At 37.5% G+C, this 18,701-nt stretch overlaps 1 protein-coding gene across 1 annotated transcript in view; it reads left to right on the top strand.

Annotated features, from left to right (window-relative positions):
- Positions 1-18,701, top strand: part of stard9 (StAR-related lipid transfer (START) domain containing 9) — a 38,158-nt gene that overhangs the window by 5,994 nt on the left and 13,463 nt on the right. Inside the window, exons 3-21 of the mRNA XM_043262658.1 lie at positions 1,177-1,305; positions 9,314-9,430; positions 9,511-9,543; positions 10,599-10,657; positions 10,765-10,877; positions 11,676-11,818; positions 12,674-12,741; positions 12,851-12,948; positions 13,024-13,224; positions 13,298-13,395; positions 13,472-13,549; positions 14,251-14,328; positions 15,352-15,531; positions 16,147-16,201; positions 16,400-16,525; positions 16,689-16,771; positions 17,107-17,168; positions 17,482-17,654; positions 17,918-18,383. Coding sequence (XP_043118593.1) covers positions 1,177-1,305; positions 9,314-9,430; positions 9,511-9,543; positions 10,599-10,657; positions 10,765-10,877; positions 11,676-11,818; positions 12,674-12,741; positions 12,851-12,948; positions 13,024-13,224; positions 13,298-13,395; positions 13,472-13,549; positions 14,251-14,328; positions 15,352-15,531; positions 16,147-16,201; positions 16,400-16,525; positions 16,689-16,771; positions 17,107-17,168; positions 17,482-17,654; positions 17,918-18,383 — 2,360 coding nt within the window. The remainder of the gene's footprint in view (positions 1-1,176; positions 1,306-9,313; positions 9,431-9,510; positions 9,544-10,598; positions 10,658-10,764; positions 10,878-11,675; positions 11,819-12,673; positions 12,742-12,850; positions 12,949-13,023; positions 13,225-13,297; positions 13,396-13,471; positions 13,550-14,250; positions 14,329-15,351; positions 15,532-16,146; positions 16,202-16,399; positions 16,526-16,688; positions 16,772-17,106; positions 17,169-17,481; positions 17,655-17,917; positions 18,384-18,701) is intronic.

The raw sequence follows: 18,701 nt of genomic DNA on the forward strand, positions 1-18,701 counted from the left end.
AAAACAGGGGTCCGAATCCCAGAGAAATTGTCAACCACACAGTTGTTCAACGATTGCGTGTTTCCTGAAACTACACAACAAAGGTTCATAAACGGCAAAGTTGTGCTGAGAACTACAGCTCTGTGGTAAGAAGCATATATTCTTGTTAGTATAACATTTTTACTTAAATATATAATGCAAAATAAACAAGTTTACATGCAGTACAATCGATATTTTTTGCTATTTATATATGTTAAATATATGAATAAATAATATATACATGTAAATGTATTTTAGATGCGATTAATCGTATATTAGCACTAATATATAGCACTAATATATATTTCTTTCAAGGTCTTGAAGTTTTTAAGCAAATGTGTCATTTTTGAAGTGTGCTCTTGTAACCTGGGGGTGGGGTATAGGACCAAAATTTAATATCACAATATTAGTAATTTTATTCTATGGTAACAATATAGAGATTGATAGTTATTTTTGCTTTAAATAAGATATAATATAACATTTTTAGATATCACAGAAATGTCATAATTCTTGTCGTAAGTGCAGTAACACTGAACACTAATACTAGCCTAAATTAAACAAAAAAATCAAGCTCACTATAGACAAGTAATCAATCAACGATTAAATAAGAAACTAATTACCAACAATAGGCCAAAAAAACTACAGTAGAACAAATAAATAAGAAATGCTATATACGTAATAATGTAATATGTGTATAAAAACACTGAATATTCTTCTCTCTATATATATATATATTGTTATATATAATATATATTGTTTAAATTAGATATATATATTTCTACTATTTAAAGTTACAAAAGCTATTTCAGTGAGAGATTCAGTAAAAGCAGTGAGATTTTTTTTCTCCTTTGTTTGATCAACATGAATGACAGACAGCAGGAATTGCAGACTGCTGTCACTTTAAGAGCTCCTCGGATCCTATACTGTTGCACATGTTTTCTTGCTCATCTGTTTGCTTTCACTTAAGACCATTGTTTATGAGGATACCTGCAAAGATGGGCATTTTGACACACACAAGTGTGTGTTTAACCGTTCAAGGCCTATAAAGCCTTTAGAGTCTTCACATGTTCATGTCTATTAGATAGCACGCAGATATTGCAAAATGATTTCTTTCAGTGCTGATTTAGTCTTCCATTTCTCTCCTTCTTCTCTATGTAGTTGGAGGGGCGATTGGACGGGCGATCAGAAGGTCTGCCTGACTCCAGGGAGAAGTTTATGGAGTTCGGGTTTGACTTCTGCTACTGGTCCGTGGATCCAGCGGCTCCCAACTATGCGTCACAGGAGGAGGTGAGCTCCCACTCTGATGCACGTTTAGCGTATTTGCACCGATGTTGATGTCCCACTGATGAGCTCGTGTATCTCCTGTGTCCTGGGTGGAACCTGGCGCGTGATAATCAGAGGACTGCAGGATGATAGCGTAATCAAAACCTTTGACCCTCCAGGAAAAGGTCTGAGGAAATATTATCCCTCAGCAGAATCAAAACACTGCTCAGAGTAGAAGGTATTACGTCATCTCTGTGAAGGGAGTTTTCCCTCTCTACGTGGACTGAGATTTTGTTTATTTTAACCTGTATGTGGGTGCACCAGGCTTAGAAGTCCCCCATCTTGCAATATTGAGAATGCAACACTTACTTGTGTTATACATTGTTTTAAAACCTATTGTTTGGGTAAAATCAACCTTACATACTGCAGCTAGAGGTCTTTGTGTTCATTGGCTGTCAATGTTTTCATCATTCTTGTCTGGCTAGACAAAATGTTATGAAAGTGATTTTAAATGATATCATTTGTTTGTGCTGTTATCGGTATAGTTGTGTATTTGTGGTGTGGATGGTGTTCTTATAGAATTAGAACGACTTTTTAAAAAGTTTAGTTATATAGCCTTCATAGTTTTGGCATGTGAACGGACCTTAACTAAAACTTTCTGTAAAGGAGAATTGATATATTTGCATTATAAGATATTTAGAAGAGTGGGATATTGAAACGATTTCACCGATTCACAATTAATAGCTCTCAAACTTCAAACCAACAATCATGGACTTCATACACGTAGTACTCACAGTTAACCAAATTAATTTAAACAAGTGAACTATATCTTTTCTTTGTCAGTGATTTTTTTTTCCTCAGTCACGCCCCGGTTTTCCCTTCAGAGCGTCTTTGTCCACTCTGTACGAAAGACTGAGCCGATGGCCCACGCACAGAGGATGACCTTGTCTGCACAACACTTTTCTTTCTCTTCTCTCGCTTCCTCCCTTTCAGTTTTGCCCAGTCAGAGCTTTACGGGCAAAAGCCTGGAGCTTGCATTGCTTGGGGCCGCCCGCAGCAGCGTCTGGTCTGAGAGACAGAAACTGACCTCTTTTTGGAGTCCTGTGGGAGGGAGTCCCATCTGAAGCAAAAAAAAGTTCAGACCGTCTCATCATCACGATCAACCTCGCAGCGTGTCAAAAAAAAGATCCATCTCGTGCTTTGTGATTTGATATGCCAAAAATGATTTAAGAGCGTAGAAGCTTGCGGAATTGTCCCATCGTTTAGTTTGAGCTCCACATTAAATAAAAATTGAATGTCATGTGCATGCTATATCAAATCAAGTACAGCATACTTTGAAAGGCGTGTAGCTGTCTGCATAAATTCAAAACTGAATATACTTTGGTCATTAATGTACATTACTAGCCTTGAGGTGAACAATTCATCCATGGAAGTTAATTTACAGGATGAAATATCTTTGTCTTTGTAAACTTTAATCAAAATCAGAAAATTAGCTTCCTCTCTGGATTGACGTTTCTTCTCTGGTGACGTCAGTTTGACGCTGCAGACAAACATCCTTGAGCCATTTCCCTTTAAAGCACAAAGTTTGCTGTGAGCTAGAAATTGGGAGGATGTGTGTTAAAATCAGGCTTCACTCTCTATTTTTTTCTCAGTCAGTATTCAAGTGTCACCAGACTGTAATAACATTAATAGCTGATGCAAAGTTACCACAGTTTTACTGTAGTGCCAATAACTTTAGAAACTGTGGCGTTTTGAATGAAACTTTAGTTAGCATGCAAACGTTTGCCAGATTAAGAGACCACATTACAGACAGGATAAATGCTTTTCTCTGTTCAGCTCGCGTTCTTCTATTTTAATGAAGTGTCATTCATTTAATATTTAATTTTGAATCGTTTCATCCGGTTTAGTTTAATCGTTTTTTTGTGAAAAGAGTCTCCTTAATTGGATCTTCCTGTGAATTGCTGTTCAGCTGAGCTGCAAGCAACAGAATGAGACTGGAGCCTCTCCTTCCTGTGGGGTCTCCAGAGACGCCTCAGTGGAGGGGAAACCAGCCGCGCTCCTTCTCTCCAACTTCTCCTCCACTCTTTCCCTTTAGAAGCCAGCTGCCCCTCCCTTCGCTTCTCTCCATGCATGTGGGAATATACTTGGGTTTTTTTAGTGGCTAAAAGATTGGTGGTTGTCTCTGGAGGAACATGTATATGTCCATGTCTGAAGAGAAAACATAGGGCTGGGAGCGGGATGGAGAGATGGATCGGGCCTTGGAGCAGATTAGATAAAGATGGGTAATTTAAGCCAGCTGTTGTGAAGGGAGGGTTGGATCACATCCTGAATGCATTACTGGATTAAACAGCATCTAAACCATCCGTAATGGTTTAAGTGCAGATTTTTGTAACAAAATAACCATTAGTCAATTGTTCTTTTGAGTTAGATCTTTTTAATGAACCAGTTGATGAATGATCCATGAAATTGGTTGTTGAAGGCAGATATTAAGATCTTGCAGTAGGAAAGAGACAGGTTTTATGCAGACTAAGTGATTTGAAGATCCAGCTAAAAATAAATAAATAATAAAAACATATTTTTTCACTTTGGAGCACATATTATTAGTTATTTATTATGAAATCTGAGAGCTCTTTGACTCTGCATAGACGGCAACGCAACTGAATTATTTCCAGACCGAGAACCTTATAAAGGACATCATTTAAAATAGTTAAACATTATCTGTATCTCTGCACAAAAACCAATGAATGAGCATGCGTCGTGATCTTCTCTATGATGACAAAATATTTGATTTGAAAGAGAAGAATTGTTTCATAAAGTTGTTATTTTAGTTTTCTTTGTGCAGAAAAGTTTGCTTTTAGTTTCATAAAATTAAGGTTAAACCACTGATTTATTGATGTCCTTAATGCCTTTCTGGGCCTGACATTTCAGTTGCATTGATCAAAGATATCTTAATTTGCGTTACAAAGATGCACAAAGGTGTTACAGGTTGAAACAAGTAATAAAAGACAAATCAATTTTGGGGTGAAATATTTTTTTTGTATTATAAGCGAATTCTTCCTCATGAGAGAAAAAAAACATGTCTAGGAATTCATAGTTTTTACTATTCATATATATTACTATACTATAACTGTAGCTACGTATTATAAGCACCCATTAGTGAAAGTTATTTTTTATTATTTTACTTTAAATCCCTTCTATTTCAGTTGCAATTGACTAGATTTTCTTAGCTTTTCACAGCTTGAAGTAATGACATTGTATGAGAGAGTTGAGATGATATTAAACAAAAGATGAGTGTAAAGTGGAGGAAAGTGAAGGGCACTGGGGTCACTTTTAGCTGCAGCCTCTCTCTTGCCAGGAGCACAGCTGCTTTAGTAAATGATTTTTCACAGACAGATTGCACTGAGAGGACGTCATTGGTCCAGAGCTGGAGCACAATGCTGGTTTTCTTTTCCAAGTGAAGTCAGCTTTGTGTTTTTTACCCTCCCTCTTTCTCTTTATCGCTGTCTCTCCCCTCCCTCTTTTTCTTTTGGATACAGTGCATGACTTTATTATGCTCTTGGTATTTCTGGGTTTCTGTGTCAGTGGCGTGAAGAAAATCTCCACAAAGCATCTTTACACACAGACTGGCCACGTAAAATCAAATTTTTTCTATGACGCAGAAATGAACATGTCTTTTGAACTTAATATTGAAATTGTGATTTTGTTAATAAATAATTGATTTTTACAGGATCGTGTGATACTGAGGACTGGAATAATAATGCTGAAAATGTAGCTTTGCCATCACAGATATTAAATAAAAAAAAAAGTTACTTTAACTTAAAAAAACATTAGAGACATTAAAGAAACCGTACAGATTCCAAACATGTTAGTATATGCACCTCTCCATTACTAGAAGATGGACTTTAAATGGTGCTGCAGGCTGTGAAAGTCATTTACCCTAATAAGACCAAGACCAGCTGCGATACGGGGAACTTTTATTATGGTGGGATGGGAGGAGATTGGGGGAAAACTCTGGTCTGGTCTTTTTTTTTTAATTGCAGCAACAGTTGGTGTCTTGGAATTCCTGCAGAAACTCCAGTCCGGTCTCTCACTTACTCTCATTCTTTAGCTCAATCGTTTTCTGTGTAGCTCTCAGAATCCCCTGACCTCTTTCCCTCCCTTTGCAGATTTGACCCACATAATGTCTGTGAAAGTATGACAAACGAGAAGCAAGTTGAACCCCTGCCAAATCAGCTCTGTGTCGTTCTGTCTCTCCCACAGTCCACCCCTTTAACCCAGCTTTCCCTGCAGTCGCATGCAGTTATAAACAGGATCTCAGAATCATAACATAAAACTATCACCAAGTCTGGTTATATATTTATTACCAAGCTTAAAGGTCACAAACATTTTTTATTTTTTTTTACTTCTGTTGTATGTTGGCAACAATAACACAGTTTTAGTGAGATTGTTGACTTGTAATTGAAAATTCTTTCATCGTTATATATTTATTATTTATTATTAATTTTATTTTATGAACTATTTTTTTTGCATGGATCATAAAATAAGATATTTAGTACAATATCCCAAATGCTCTTTTGATCATGTATAGTTGACATCACCATTAATTTCCATTGTTTACTTTTTGCAATTTTGGTTTTGCATTGTTGATCTAGATTTTATATTTGAAATTAGTAAAATGTATTACTTATATTACTACTGTTCAGAAGTTTGGAGTGGTCATTTTTTTTATACTTTTGAAATAATCCTCTTATGCTCACTAAGTCTGCATCTATTTGATCAAAAATATAGTACAAATAGTGAAAAATGATTACTTTCGAAAATAACCTATAAAACCATATTTTAATGCTTTTTAAAATAGATTTTATTCCTGTGATGGCAAAGCAGAATTTTCAGCCTAATAACTCCAGTCTTTAGTGTCACATTATTCTTAAGAAATCATTCTAATATACTGATTTGGTGCTCAGTAAATATTCTCTAGTATGACTTTACTGTCGGTTTTAATGAATTTTATCCTGAACAAAAGTATTCATTTCTTTGAAACCAAAATGGTTTGGCACATCTGGTATAGTAGAGTACGTTTTCTATACGTTTTTTAATGTTGACTCTTTGATTTATGTTTTGTTGATATTTTATAAGTCCCTTGAGTGTAAACCCCAGTATTTTTGTCCCTGTACTGTATTCGAGAGGAACTGACGTATCGGTCTGTGGTCTGGTACAGCCTTTGCCTTGGATAGACTTCAGTTGGCGCTCCCCATGAGATATCACAAGAAACAAGGAGTTTTTCAGAGGTGGCTATTAAGAGAGCCACATTAAAGAGTCTTTCCCCACTGTAGCGCTCCACACACTGATTACAGGCCTTAGGATTTTAAAGTGGGTGTATTACGCACTACAAGTTTATTAATGGAATTTCTTTCATTTCGTTTTCATCCCTCTTTTACGCTTGACTAATTCCAATCTTAAAGCATCCTGCCTCTTTTGTACTACGTCTTTGACTACGACATTTAAACCCTTTAACCGAGAAGCCAAGCCTGGTCTCTTCCTTTCCACTGCCCCACTTTTGAGTTTGCTCCTCCCTGATCGAGCGTCTCCTCACAGGGGTCTTTGGGATCACGGTGCCAGAAACACTAAGCTTCTGGACAACTTCCTGTCCAGAATCAACTCTATATTCAGCTTTCCTCTTGCATTGTGACCAAAAGTCCAGTTGTTTTTGTTTATGGCATGAGGAGGGAAAAGGAGGAAAGCAAACACCAGATGCTTTTGTCCAAAGTTTCCTATGGCTGTACACATGCGCTTGAGGCAACAACAGTGGAAAGAGTTTTTTTTTTTTTTTATGGTGACATATTATGAACATCTAATTTTTTTTCTGTGTTAAAGTGCTATAAACCAGGAGACTTAAAGAACCCAATAATTTCTCTCAAGCTTGTGGGGGAAAAAAAAAATTAGTGTGTCAAATTTCTCTTCCCCAAAAGACATAGAAAGCAGATCTTATTGTAATATTACTGGCCTTAATCTGCATGTTTTTTTCGCATGGGAGGATGGTGTCAGAATCAGTGTCCCAGCCTTAGATGAGACAAGAAAGCATTGGATTTATTGACTGCTGCCACACAGATATAATATAAAAATGAATTTCCTTTCTAAGATTTTGTGAGTGTTTTTTATCGGAGATCGGTCACAAACATGATCCCTTCACGATCTAATGTGTAGCTTCTTATTAACTTATGACTAACTGTCATGCATTGTTTGCAACACATTTCGTATCCCACTGCTAAATAAACTCTTAAGTGTCTTAAAAGTCCTTGTATGAGAAATTTTGGACCTCTTTTCAGGGTTAAGAGGCTTTCTAACTTACTTTTTTCATTACTAGGATCTTTTCTTTAATTCTAATGGGAAGCACCCACATTTCTAAGCATTTTCGTAGAATTTTGTCACTAGCAGCAACTCTTAGCGCTAGGATATTTCGCGGATCATGAATATGGGCCCAGACTTCTGTTAGTGCCTTTAGTTATTTTAAATTTACAGCAAAAGTGAATTTTGGTGAAGTCAGAGAAATGAATCACCCTAATCACATCACTGTTTAAAAAGTTGTTATGGAGTGCTCCGGCAAAAGTCCAGTGGTGAGCAAATGAAAAGAAATTGCTGTGAGAGTGAGAAATGAGCAGAGTTCAGTGGAGAGTGAGTTAAGACGGACTCCTCTAACAAGCCTGATTCTTTCAAGCTGAAGAAGCTCAGAGCTCGGGCTAATTAGAGTCAGACAGAAGCGGCTGCTAGATGCTGATCCGCTCTCCCTGCAGACAGCATCCCAATTAGCCTCTATTCACACCGTGCACAGAGACCGCAACAGCCCCAGGACTCTCCTCATCTCAGCCCAATACATACCTGGGTTACAATACCCTGAGAGAGTCTCTTGTTTTGCCGACTCACTGGGTTTTCAATGGACGCGAAGGTCAAATTACTTTCGCTCTCCCACACCTGTAGTACACAATAAGAAAGATTGTCTTTTATGTGTTTAGTTTTTGTACGTTTTGAAAGCTCATGAAGATAGACAAAGGTGTGTGGAAAAACAATCGTTTGGCAGTTAACCTGTTTTTCCTTCTTTTTCTTTTTTTAGCTATTAATACCTCCTTTAAGGGTTGGCATGAGGCTAAGGCTGTTTCAGGAATTCGTTACAGTGCCTTTTACAGGTCCTTGCACACTGTATTTATCGTACTTATTCCTATAAAAATAGTGATGCAACGTTTTTTTTATTAAAACCCAAATTATTTTTCATTTTGTCATGAAAGGAAACTCAATTGGACTCAATTGGTGTAATTGGACTTTTTCAACCAGTCGTTATTTGGCAAAGAACCGCCTGTCGATATTTCAGCCGAACAAATTTTACATATCGCTACAATGAAGTGTGTTTACACCATGTGCACAAAAGAGACGCTGACACAGTCAAAATGTTTCCAATATTGGAAAAGCTAATTAAACGTTACTGTTTCGGTCAGTGGTTTCGGCCCTCCAAAACTATTTCGGCTAAACCAAATGTTTTTTTTTTTTTATTTGCAGTTTTAGCTGAATATTTTTGGTTGCTGTCGTTTTGATTGAGAGCTTTGCCCTCACCAGACACGTCAAGCCGGTGTCTTGACCAACACAGGGTAAATGCCGGCGTAGTGGAACATTCTTTCAAAGCAGTTTCGTTAAGACACAGGGGTTCGATGTTATGAAGTAAAACAGACTGAAAAGAGGAAAATAAAGCTGTCCGAGTGGGGCTGCTGAGAGAGCAGTAGGTCTCTGTGTTTTCATTTCTCCTCTCCTCACAGTCAGTTTGATCACACACACTCAGAATCTCAGGCGAACACAGACGCAGCACATTCTCTTTGCTGGAAACCTGCGCAAACATGACCTACAGAGAACCGGCTCGCTCTTATTCTCTCAGATAAACGCAGATCAATAATCAAACTGTCAGCAAACCTGCTCAGAGAGCACAGAACAAGAATGTCACCTGTGTGTCGGAACGTTAGACTTAATTAGTAGTGCTTTTCTTCTGTAGGTGTTTCAAGACCTGGGGGTGTGTGTCCTGTCTGGAGCTTCAGAGGGGTATAACGTGTGTCTGTTTGCGTATGGACAGACGGGCTCAGGGAAAACTTACACCATGATGGGCACTCCAGTGAGTAACTAGTACGAGATAAAGACATTGGTGGAGCACTATTTCAACCTAAAAATGATGTGTCTTCTTTATCTGTGCAGGACTCCATTGGACTGACACCAAGGATCTGTCAAGTAAGTTACTGGCATTTTAAGGTATAGGTCACCTAAAAATTATAATTATGTCATCTTCAGTTACTCACCCTCATGGCTTTCTGAAGCCGTAAGACTTTCGTGCTTTTTGCCCTAAACATTCACATTTTGATGTTTCGAAAGTTCATAAAGTCGTAATTGTAAACTTGAAGTTTAGTTCTGAAGAGACACAATTCATTTAAACAGGAAATCGAATATGTTTGCTAACACGCATGCATCAGGTAAGTATGGTCACGTTTGTGCTTAGCATATTTGATGTGTTCTTTGTATTATATGTTGAATGATCGATCATTAAAAAGTGATTGTTTTAAGACTTTGTTTAAAACTATGGCCCTTTGATTAATTTAAAATAGAATTTACTGTATAAAGCAGAATGTCAAGCAATTTAAAAAATAGGTCAATAGACTTAAAATGTGATATGGTCAAGTGTCTACATAAGACTTTTAAGCCACAAAATACAATTTAAATATGAATCCCGCATGTTTCAGTTGCTGCACACATACTAAAATAAAATGGAATTCAGAAAATTTATAGAAAACATAATTTGGTTAAAATAAAAGCTGAAAAAATAAAACATTACATTGGGCCTTAAAAATATATTTTTTTGGTAATCTTTCAATGAATTGCTGTTAAATGTTAGTTTCATAATTTTTATTAATTAAAATATGCTTTTTGATTAAGACTGTTGCAGTGAACCATAGAAAAACTAAACCGGGAGAAAAAAGGGATTCCAGAAAAGTTCAGAAACGTGGAATAACAGGGAAAAAATAAAATGAATTTCTTAGGGCCTCAGATTAAACCTCTTGATACTTTTATCTATTGAGCTTTTTGAAGCATCACATATTTGGTTGCATTGACTTTCAGTAGAGGAACAGAAACCCTCAGGTTTCATTAAATATGACTTCATTTGTTCTTTAAAGATGAAGGAAAATTGTATGGTTTAGGAACGACACGAGGTTGAGTAAAGGACAGTGGGGTTACCTCCTATGAATATTTTCTTACTAAATAAGCCTTATCTTTACCCTTTTTTCTTAAAGGGACTTTTTAGGTCCGGAGTTGAGTCTGCAGATGGACAGAGCTGTAGAGTTGAAATAAGGTGAGAAGGAAACCCCCCGTTTCTTTTCCTTTGACTCTTTCGCAACAGTATCAGCCTATCCTCAGAATGAAGCAAGAAGCGAATCACGACCTCATTTTCCCTCTCAGTTTTTTAGAGATCTATAACGAGCGTGTGCGTGATCTCCTGAGAGGTGCGGAGCAGAAGAAGCCAGCACCCCTGAGGGTTCGAGAACATCCAGAGAAGGGGCCCTATGTGCAGGGTGAGTGTTCACCAAACAAACGTAAAATGCTTGCAGTAAGCAGTCTGGTGAAGCCTTTCAAACACGGTCAGATTACCTTGTGCAACCAGTACTAATGAAAACCTGAGGAAAGCGCTCACTGTGTTTATAACGTTTGATGAATGGTTGTGTATTTTTATTAAAGAGGTAATTGTGTACATAAGTTCCTGACTGTTTGCATATGTGACTCAATTCCCACCACAGCTTGTGCTGAGAGTAGCCGGCGTGTATGACTGTATCTGCTCCTCCGTTTTCATCCGCTCTCTCTCTTTCTCCCTTCTTGTCCAACATCCAGTCATTGTGTGTATTAGGAGAAAGCCCACTGCAGCAAAGGAAGTGACCTCACTTCCGCGTGGCTGCTAGAAGCTCAGTATAAAGGCATTGTGTATAGACCAAGATGAGTTTCTCACACAGTGTATTTCAACACCTAAAACACTTAAAATATGCATGTTATTCAGCATTGAATACCAAAATATATCAGTTCTTTAAAGATTCAGCATTCAATACCATAATATATCACTTTTATTATATTTAAAAAAAAAATTAACAATTGAAATGTCCAAATGCTAAAATATGTTGTAATTTAAAACCTAACAACTAAATAGAAATGCGCAGAGCAACTGTGACTAAACACGGGCCTAATCCATGTTTCAGAACCACAGGCCACTGTACGTATACTTTTTGGCATCATCTCTTCCTGATATTGTTGTATTTTTCTTCTCTAGCAGGGCGACTCAAATCACGGAAAGGGTGATGATGCTAGTATGTTGTTTATCTTAGGTCTCTCTCAGCATGTAGTGACTGACTACAAACAAGCAGTGGATCTGCTTGAGGAGGGCATCGCTAACCGCATCACAGCCGCTACACACGTCCATGACGCTAGCAGCCGATCTCATGCCATCTTTACCATTCAGTACACACAGGTTTGAGTCTCATTCACTTCATAGCAACAGAACATCTCTCATCAGTCTTTTTTTAAGCCTCAAACTACGTTAGGCTACTTTAGTTGTGTAACTAAATGGCTGCTAGTCACACCGGTTATTTCACATGGATTTCACACTAGACGCACAAATTATACATAGGCCAAAAAAGTTTGTGAAATCACCTTTGCATTACTGATTTTGTACAGTTTGGGGTCAGTAGGATTTATTTTCTAAATAAATTAGTACTTTTATTCAGCGAAGATGGATTAAATGTATCAAATTTAATTGAGAACAATTTTATAATGTAATTTCTGTTTCTAATAATTGCTGTAAAAAGCATGAAAAGCATGGTTTCCACCAAAAATATTAATCAATTTAAGTTTCCAACATACTGTAGATAATAAGAAATGTTTCATGGGCACTAAATTAGCACATCCATCAAAGGAATAAATTACATTTTAAAATGGTAACCAGTTATCTTAATGTTTTGCTCATGGCCATACTTTATATTAAGATGCAATTTTTGCAATTAACTGTACTACAACTACAACCACTAATTTTCTCTTTATTAATAGTTAGTAAGGTAGTTGTTCATTTTTGTATTGGATAGGATTAAGGATGCAGAATATGTGCTCTATAAGTACTAATAAACAGTCTGCATGAACGGCCAAAATGCTAATAATAGGCATGCTAATAACGACTAGTTAATAGCGGGAATTGGTCCCTTTACTAAAGTTAGCTTACTGTTTTTACTCTATTTTAGATAAAAGAAATACAGTCTTGATAAGCATGAGATGCTTGTTTTTTTTTTTTAAACTTCCATAAATTTCGAATGTAAATTTTTTCTCTCTATAGGCTATCTTAGAAAATAACCTTCCCTCAGAAATAGTGAGCAAGATCAACTTGGTGGACCTGGCTGGCAGGTTAGTGTCTGCTTTCACTGCCATGAAACAGTGGTATGTGACCAACTTTCCCTCTAGTGGTTGATCACCTAATGGTGCTAACTCGACTTGAAATATCACTCCTTGTCAGCGAACGAGCCGACCCTCAATACTGCAGAGACAGAATAACAGAAGGCGCCAACATCAACAAATCTCTCGTCACCCTCGGCATCGTCATCTCCGCTCTTGGTAGGCACTAGCTTTCTTTATTCTTGCTATCCCCTCTAATCTTCTTGGTCATGACTTCGCTCTTTGTTTTTCTAGCCCAAAACTCTCAGATGTTCAGCAGCAGCCAGAGCATTAACAGCGTGCTCAGTGAGGGTGAAGGGAGCACTGTGGGCAGTCAGTCCAGCTCTCTGTCGGGGGGCGGGCGCAGACAATGCTTCATTCCCTACAGGGACTCTGTCCTCACCTGGCTTCTCAAAGACAGTCTGGGCGGCAACTCCAAAACCATCATGATTGCAAGTAAGCCGTTCAGAATCTGGATTTGATGTTTCCTGCGTCGGTTGCAGTGATCCTGAGATTGATTTTCCTCCAGCTGTCTCACCGTCCAGCAGCAGCTACAATGAGACTCTGAGCACCCTTCGTTATGCAGCTCACGCCAGGAACATCGTCAACAAGCCCCGAGTCAATGAGGTGTGTTCACATGTGTCCAAATATCAACAGAAAATGATGTTAACGAAACTAAAATCAAATATTTTTTTTGTCTCAGGATGCCAACGTGAGGTTGATCAGAGAACTGCGAGAGGAAATCGATCGTCTGAAGAGCATGCTGCTCGGCTTTGAAATGGTACCAGGGGTTATGAAATGTTCATATTTTGGTTTTGGGAGTCCCAAACAACAGGTTGACATACATGCAGGGTTTAAAAATTCTTTAATTTCTTTATAGTATGCATTTTTTTTTGCACCTTATGTTTAAGGACTCCCAAATTTAACGATTGGTCGATTTCTTTTGAAGCAGTTTTTGTGAGATTTTAATGCTCCACAAGCGACACCTTGTGGCAAAAAATTAATTCGCATGTTCATTTAAACCAACTCAAAAAGACCAACAAGTGACTAAAAACGACTCATTTCAATTATTCAGTCGACTTTTTCTTTTGAGAGACAATAACTTTATACACGGTGCACTTTCAGATGTAAAACATTGCAGGATGTTTTCTTTCACTTAGTGTTACACGCCGCATGAAAGCTCATCTTCAAAAATCCACAATAGGGGAATTTTAACAGATCAAACAGACTAAATACAACATAGGTTTTGGGCTTCAAGTATTTACACCAATATTGCAAGCCGATTAGAACATATCTGAAGTTTACTAATAAGCTAAATGGAGTGAGAACGTGACAGATGAGATTTCAACAAGGACAGGACTACTTTTCACAGGTCTTGTTTACTGTTGCGGCTGGTTAGAATTAAAATGCAATGGACTCTTGTCAGGTGCCTGGTTAGGACATTGTGCAATAGTGATTGATAAATGTCTTTTCTATCCACAGCAAAGGAATCTCAGTCCATCTCTAAGTGATGAGAGAGAAGGTAGCTTGTCTGATATAGTCCTACAGAATGAACTGAAGGTTAGTCCACCCGTATGAAATGATAATAATGATAATAATTCTGAGCTAGTTCTGTAAGAAATCTTATTTAGGCAAACTGCTGGTTAAAAGGTGCAGTAATTTTTTTTTGAAAGAAGTCTTTTCAGTGAGACCTTTACTTTTAATCTTGCAATTGCAAACTTTTTTCGTCGTTTGACCTTGTGTTTCATAGTTGACTTTATATCTTGTAATTTTTGCAAAATAATGTGTTGAAATCCTGACATACACCATAATGTCACTATATCAGTTATGACTTTGATTCTCGTAATTAAGTTATAACTGTTATTATTATCATTATTTTACATTATTATTAAAGCTTTATTTTTTTGAATACGTTTAAAAATATACAGTACTGCACTCCTTTACTACGCCATTACTTCAGAAATCATTCTAATATGCTGCTTAATATTTCTGTGAAAACAGGACTGTTTTTCAAGATTCTTTAATGAATAAAAAGTTCAAAAGAACAGCATTTATTTGAAATATAAATCTTTTGTGACATTTATATATGAGCCTGGACCACAAAAACAGCCTTAAGTTGCTGGAGTATATGTATAGCAAAAATACATTGTATGGGTCAAATTATAATTTTATGCCAAAATCATTAGGATATTAGTAAAGATTATGTTCCATGATTATATTTTGCACATTTCCTACTGTAAATATATCAAAATGTAACTTTTTTTGATATGCATTTCTAAGAACTTTAGACAAATGTGATTTTTCAGTATTTAGATTTTTTTGCACCATTAAATTTCAGATGTATCTCAGCCAAATATTGTCCTATCCTTTTTCCATATATTAGTGCAAAGCTTATTTATTCAGCTTTCAGATGATTCTTGAATTTAGAAAAAAATGACCCTTATGACTGGTTTTGTGGACCAGTGCGACATATGTATTTACTGTCAGTTTTGATAAATTTCCAGACAATTTTGTAAATTGTAGAGCGTTTCTCCTTTAAAAGGATTTTAACTTTCTCCGGTCTCACTCATGTTTCTACCGCAGGTGGAGCAGCTGACGAAGGACTGGTCTGACAGTTGGCATGATAAGCGAGCCTTGTTGGAGCGCTACAGTGTGGACATTAACCAGGACCGAGCAGGAGTCCTCATTCACTCACTCATGCCCCACCTGATCGCTCTAGAGCCAGACGTCCTCAGCACAGGGGTCACCATCTACCACCTTCGGGTAGAATTATTCAGCTGGTTATACACCACACGTTGTCATTTCCCTATAATCTGTAACTAGACTCTCTCCAAAGTCCTTTTGGGTCATTAACCTATGGTTCTTTCTTTCTCTTTTCCCTCCGATAGATTCTCCCTTCACTTCTCTTCTATCTTTTCTACTCTTGTTCTGTGTGAAAATCTTTTGAGATACGTCTCACAGGAAGGTAAAACGGCCTAGAGCTTTGGTCATGTGTTCTAGACATCCCCTCCTCTTCCTTTCACTTTCCTCTTTCGTATTTTTGTGTGATTGTGCAGGAACATTTCAGTGAGAGTTACTCAGTGGTGTTTATGTAAATCTGTGCTAAGAGGTCAGTCCTGATAGGCCGTAAAAAGGCTGTGCAGTTTCAGCAGTTTCCTTGCTTTAAAAGCTAAAGCCACATGGGAATGATTGTCTTCCCATGTGCTCTGGTTTATATAAGCAGGTATTTTATCATTCATAAACAATAGACAAAATCTTTTGCTTGGCTTTGAGGTGTATAAGAAACAAAAAATAAGACATGGAAGAAGAAAATGTTTTATTTTGGACTAAATGCTCTTAGTGACTTCTGTTAATGTTTGTTATTATTTGGTGCTACAGGAAGGGGTAACAAGAATCGGGCCTCAGGATGACAATCTGGATGAGCCTCACATAGGTATCTCATATTCATCTCAGCATCTTTAAGTACTATGGTCTGTTTACATCTGGTAATAACAGCACTAAATAGTGCTGCAGAGATGGCACATTTTTGTCAAAAATGAGATTTCCATTGCCCCAAAATAATTAAAGTCCTGTTTAGCAATGTATTTGTTCTAAGTGGACTGCAGTGATTTACTTGTGCCCAACCTCTCAGTCTTGCCAGAAGGTTCCTCTTGCGAGATTGAGAATAAGAGTGGGGTGGTGACTCTGAAGCCGGTCTCAGGGAACATCTGCATGGTCAATGAAAGAGAGCTCAAGGAGCCCTGCAGACTTGCACAAGGTAAATGAAACATTTACAATACAACCCATTATATCCAGTTCAGGTAAAACACAATCAAAATAAACTAAACAAAATAATATATATATACATGAGTAGATACTGCGTAGTAGAGTAGATTGAGTAGATTCCTGATGTATTATTGTGCATCTTTTTTTCCTCTAAGGTGCAGTGATTACATTAGGTGGGCTCCATAAGTTCAGGTTCAACCACCCTGCAGAGGCGGCTATTCTGAGGGAGAGAAGACGGGTACAGTCCTAGCTTTGCAATGAAAACCTACACTAAAATGAACTTGAGATTTAAATGGCTAAAAGTAATTGCAAAAATGGCTCAGAAAATGCACACATTTTAGATATTTTGCATGTAGTACTATTATTTAGGATTTAGACATCATAAGTTGTCAAAAAATAGACCCTAAATTACAAATGCTATAATTTACTCATTAAAAACGATGATTAGACATCATTACATACCAGAATATATTTTAGTTTATAAGGGTACTAATTTAAAACATAATGCACAAAACAGTGCTGAATTTCTTGAATTAGCACAACAAAACTTTATATATATAAATGTCTTTGCAGACCAGTGATGGAGGTCTGGTCTTCAACTCTGCAGAGCTCAACGCATCCAGTTCTGACATAAGGTAAACGTTTTGTTCAAGAGCTGTACATTTTCAAACCTTAGATATATTGTTCAAGTTCATGGTGTTTCTAAATGTTGAACTAGTAATGAGCCCTCTGGAGAAACTGTTGTTTATAGAGTTTACATGGTGTTGCTTGGTTACTATAGTGAGAATGCAGACAACAAAAGAAAGGAGGGATGGAAGTAAACTAGTTTGTTTTGTGTTATTGTAACTTTCTATTTAATCGTTTGTTTCAAAAAAATGTTAACTCCTATATCTGGTTTGCCGATGCATCAATCTCTAGTGTATGAGTTTGTGTTTGTTGTGTGCTCAGGGTTGCAGGAGCAGGTTGTCATGAGAACAGCAATGGGACGGCTCCCATTCAGCGACTAGAGGAGCAGCAGTGGTACATAGAGTGTCTACGAGAGGAGATTCAGATGGAGCAGAAAAGAGCGGAGCGAGATTTGGAAAGGGAGCAGGCACGTCTCCGACAGCAGCATACTGAGAGTGAGTTGCATTCAAATGCATGTTTAGCATTCTGTAAGGTTTAAAATATATAAAATGCTTATGAGTAGTTAACTTTATTTTTCCTAAAATGTAGGCTTTTAAGAAACTGATTACGATATTGGTTACATTTTACACACTTAGTACTGAGATATTTTTATTTAGGGGGCACATGGACAATATTGAATACCTGGCAATAAGAAATTGTCCAAATTTGATTTATAAAGCCTTACCTTCGTCTATACTCTGTTTTTTTGCATCTAAAGTCAAGCAGTGGATCGTGCAAGAAAAGCAACGGCTTGAAACCCACAGGGAAAAGAGAACATTGGAGTCAGGGGTTCAGACGGATGTCATACTTCATAGTGGAGTATCAAGTCAGATGACTGAGGAACAAGTTAGTGTTGAAAGAGCCCCACCATCACCTTTAATGGGTGACAGGAAAAGAGTGGTGCAGGAGGAGCTGCTGAAGCACCATGCATTGCGCAGAGCTGAGAACCGTGTGCGCCGCAAAAGGTTACATTATCAGCTGGAGAAGATTGCACGAAAGCGTCATCTGTTGGAGGCAAAGCGGGAGCTGCAGAGGCTAGAAAAAGAGCTTTTTGAAGGGGGTGATGAAGCCTCATCTCCAGACCTAGGCTACCCCTCAAAGTCAAGGAGACGTCCTTTACGAAGGCATTCATTTTCTGCTGATCTGCTGTCCCGACTGTACCCCCAGCACACTCCTATTTTCAGGTGGGTGTAAACATTTGCTGAAAATGACGAAAGGGTCTAAAGAAAAGTCCTTATATGGAGATACATGTTTCCTATTGCTAATCTATTTCTTGTGATCATTCATATAATCATTTATATTTATTACTATTAAAGCAATGTTAAGAGCAAATCCAAGTGCTAGGTGCAAGAACTTCTCCTTTGCATACAAAAATAAATAAACCAATGCAACTCTAAGGGAATGAGACCCACAGTGCACACTTTGGAGTTTACCTGGTCTAAAGAATAAAGTAGTAAATCCTAATGAACAAGGTGTTATTCATGTTAGAATTACATTTATTT

Source organism: Puntigrus tetrazona, chromosome 17 (assembly GCF_018831695.1).
Source record: "Puntigrus tetrazona isolate hp1 chromosome 17, ASM1883169v1, whole genome shotgun sequence".
Classification (NCBI taxonomy): domain Eukaryota; kingdom Metazoa; phylum Chordata; class Actinopteri; order Cypriniformes; family Cyprinidae; genus Puntigrus; species Puntigrus tetrazona.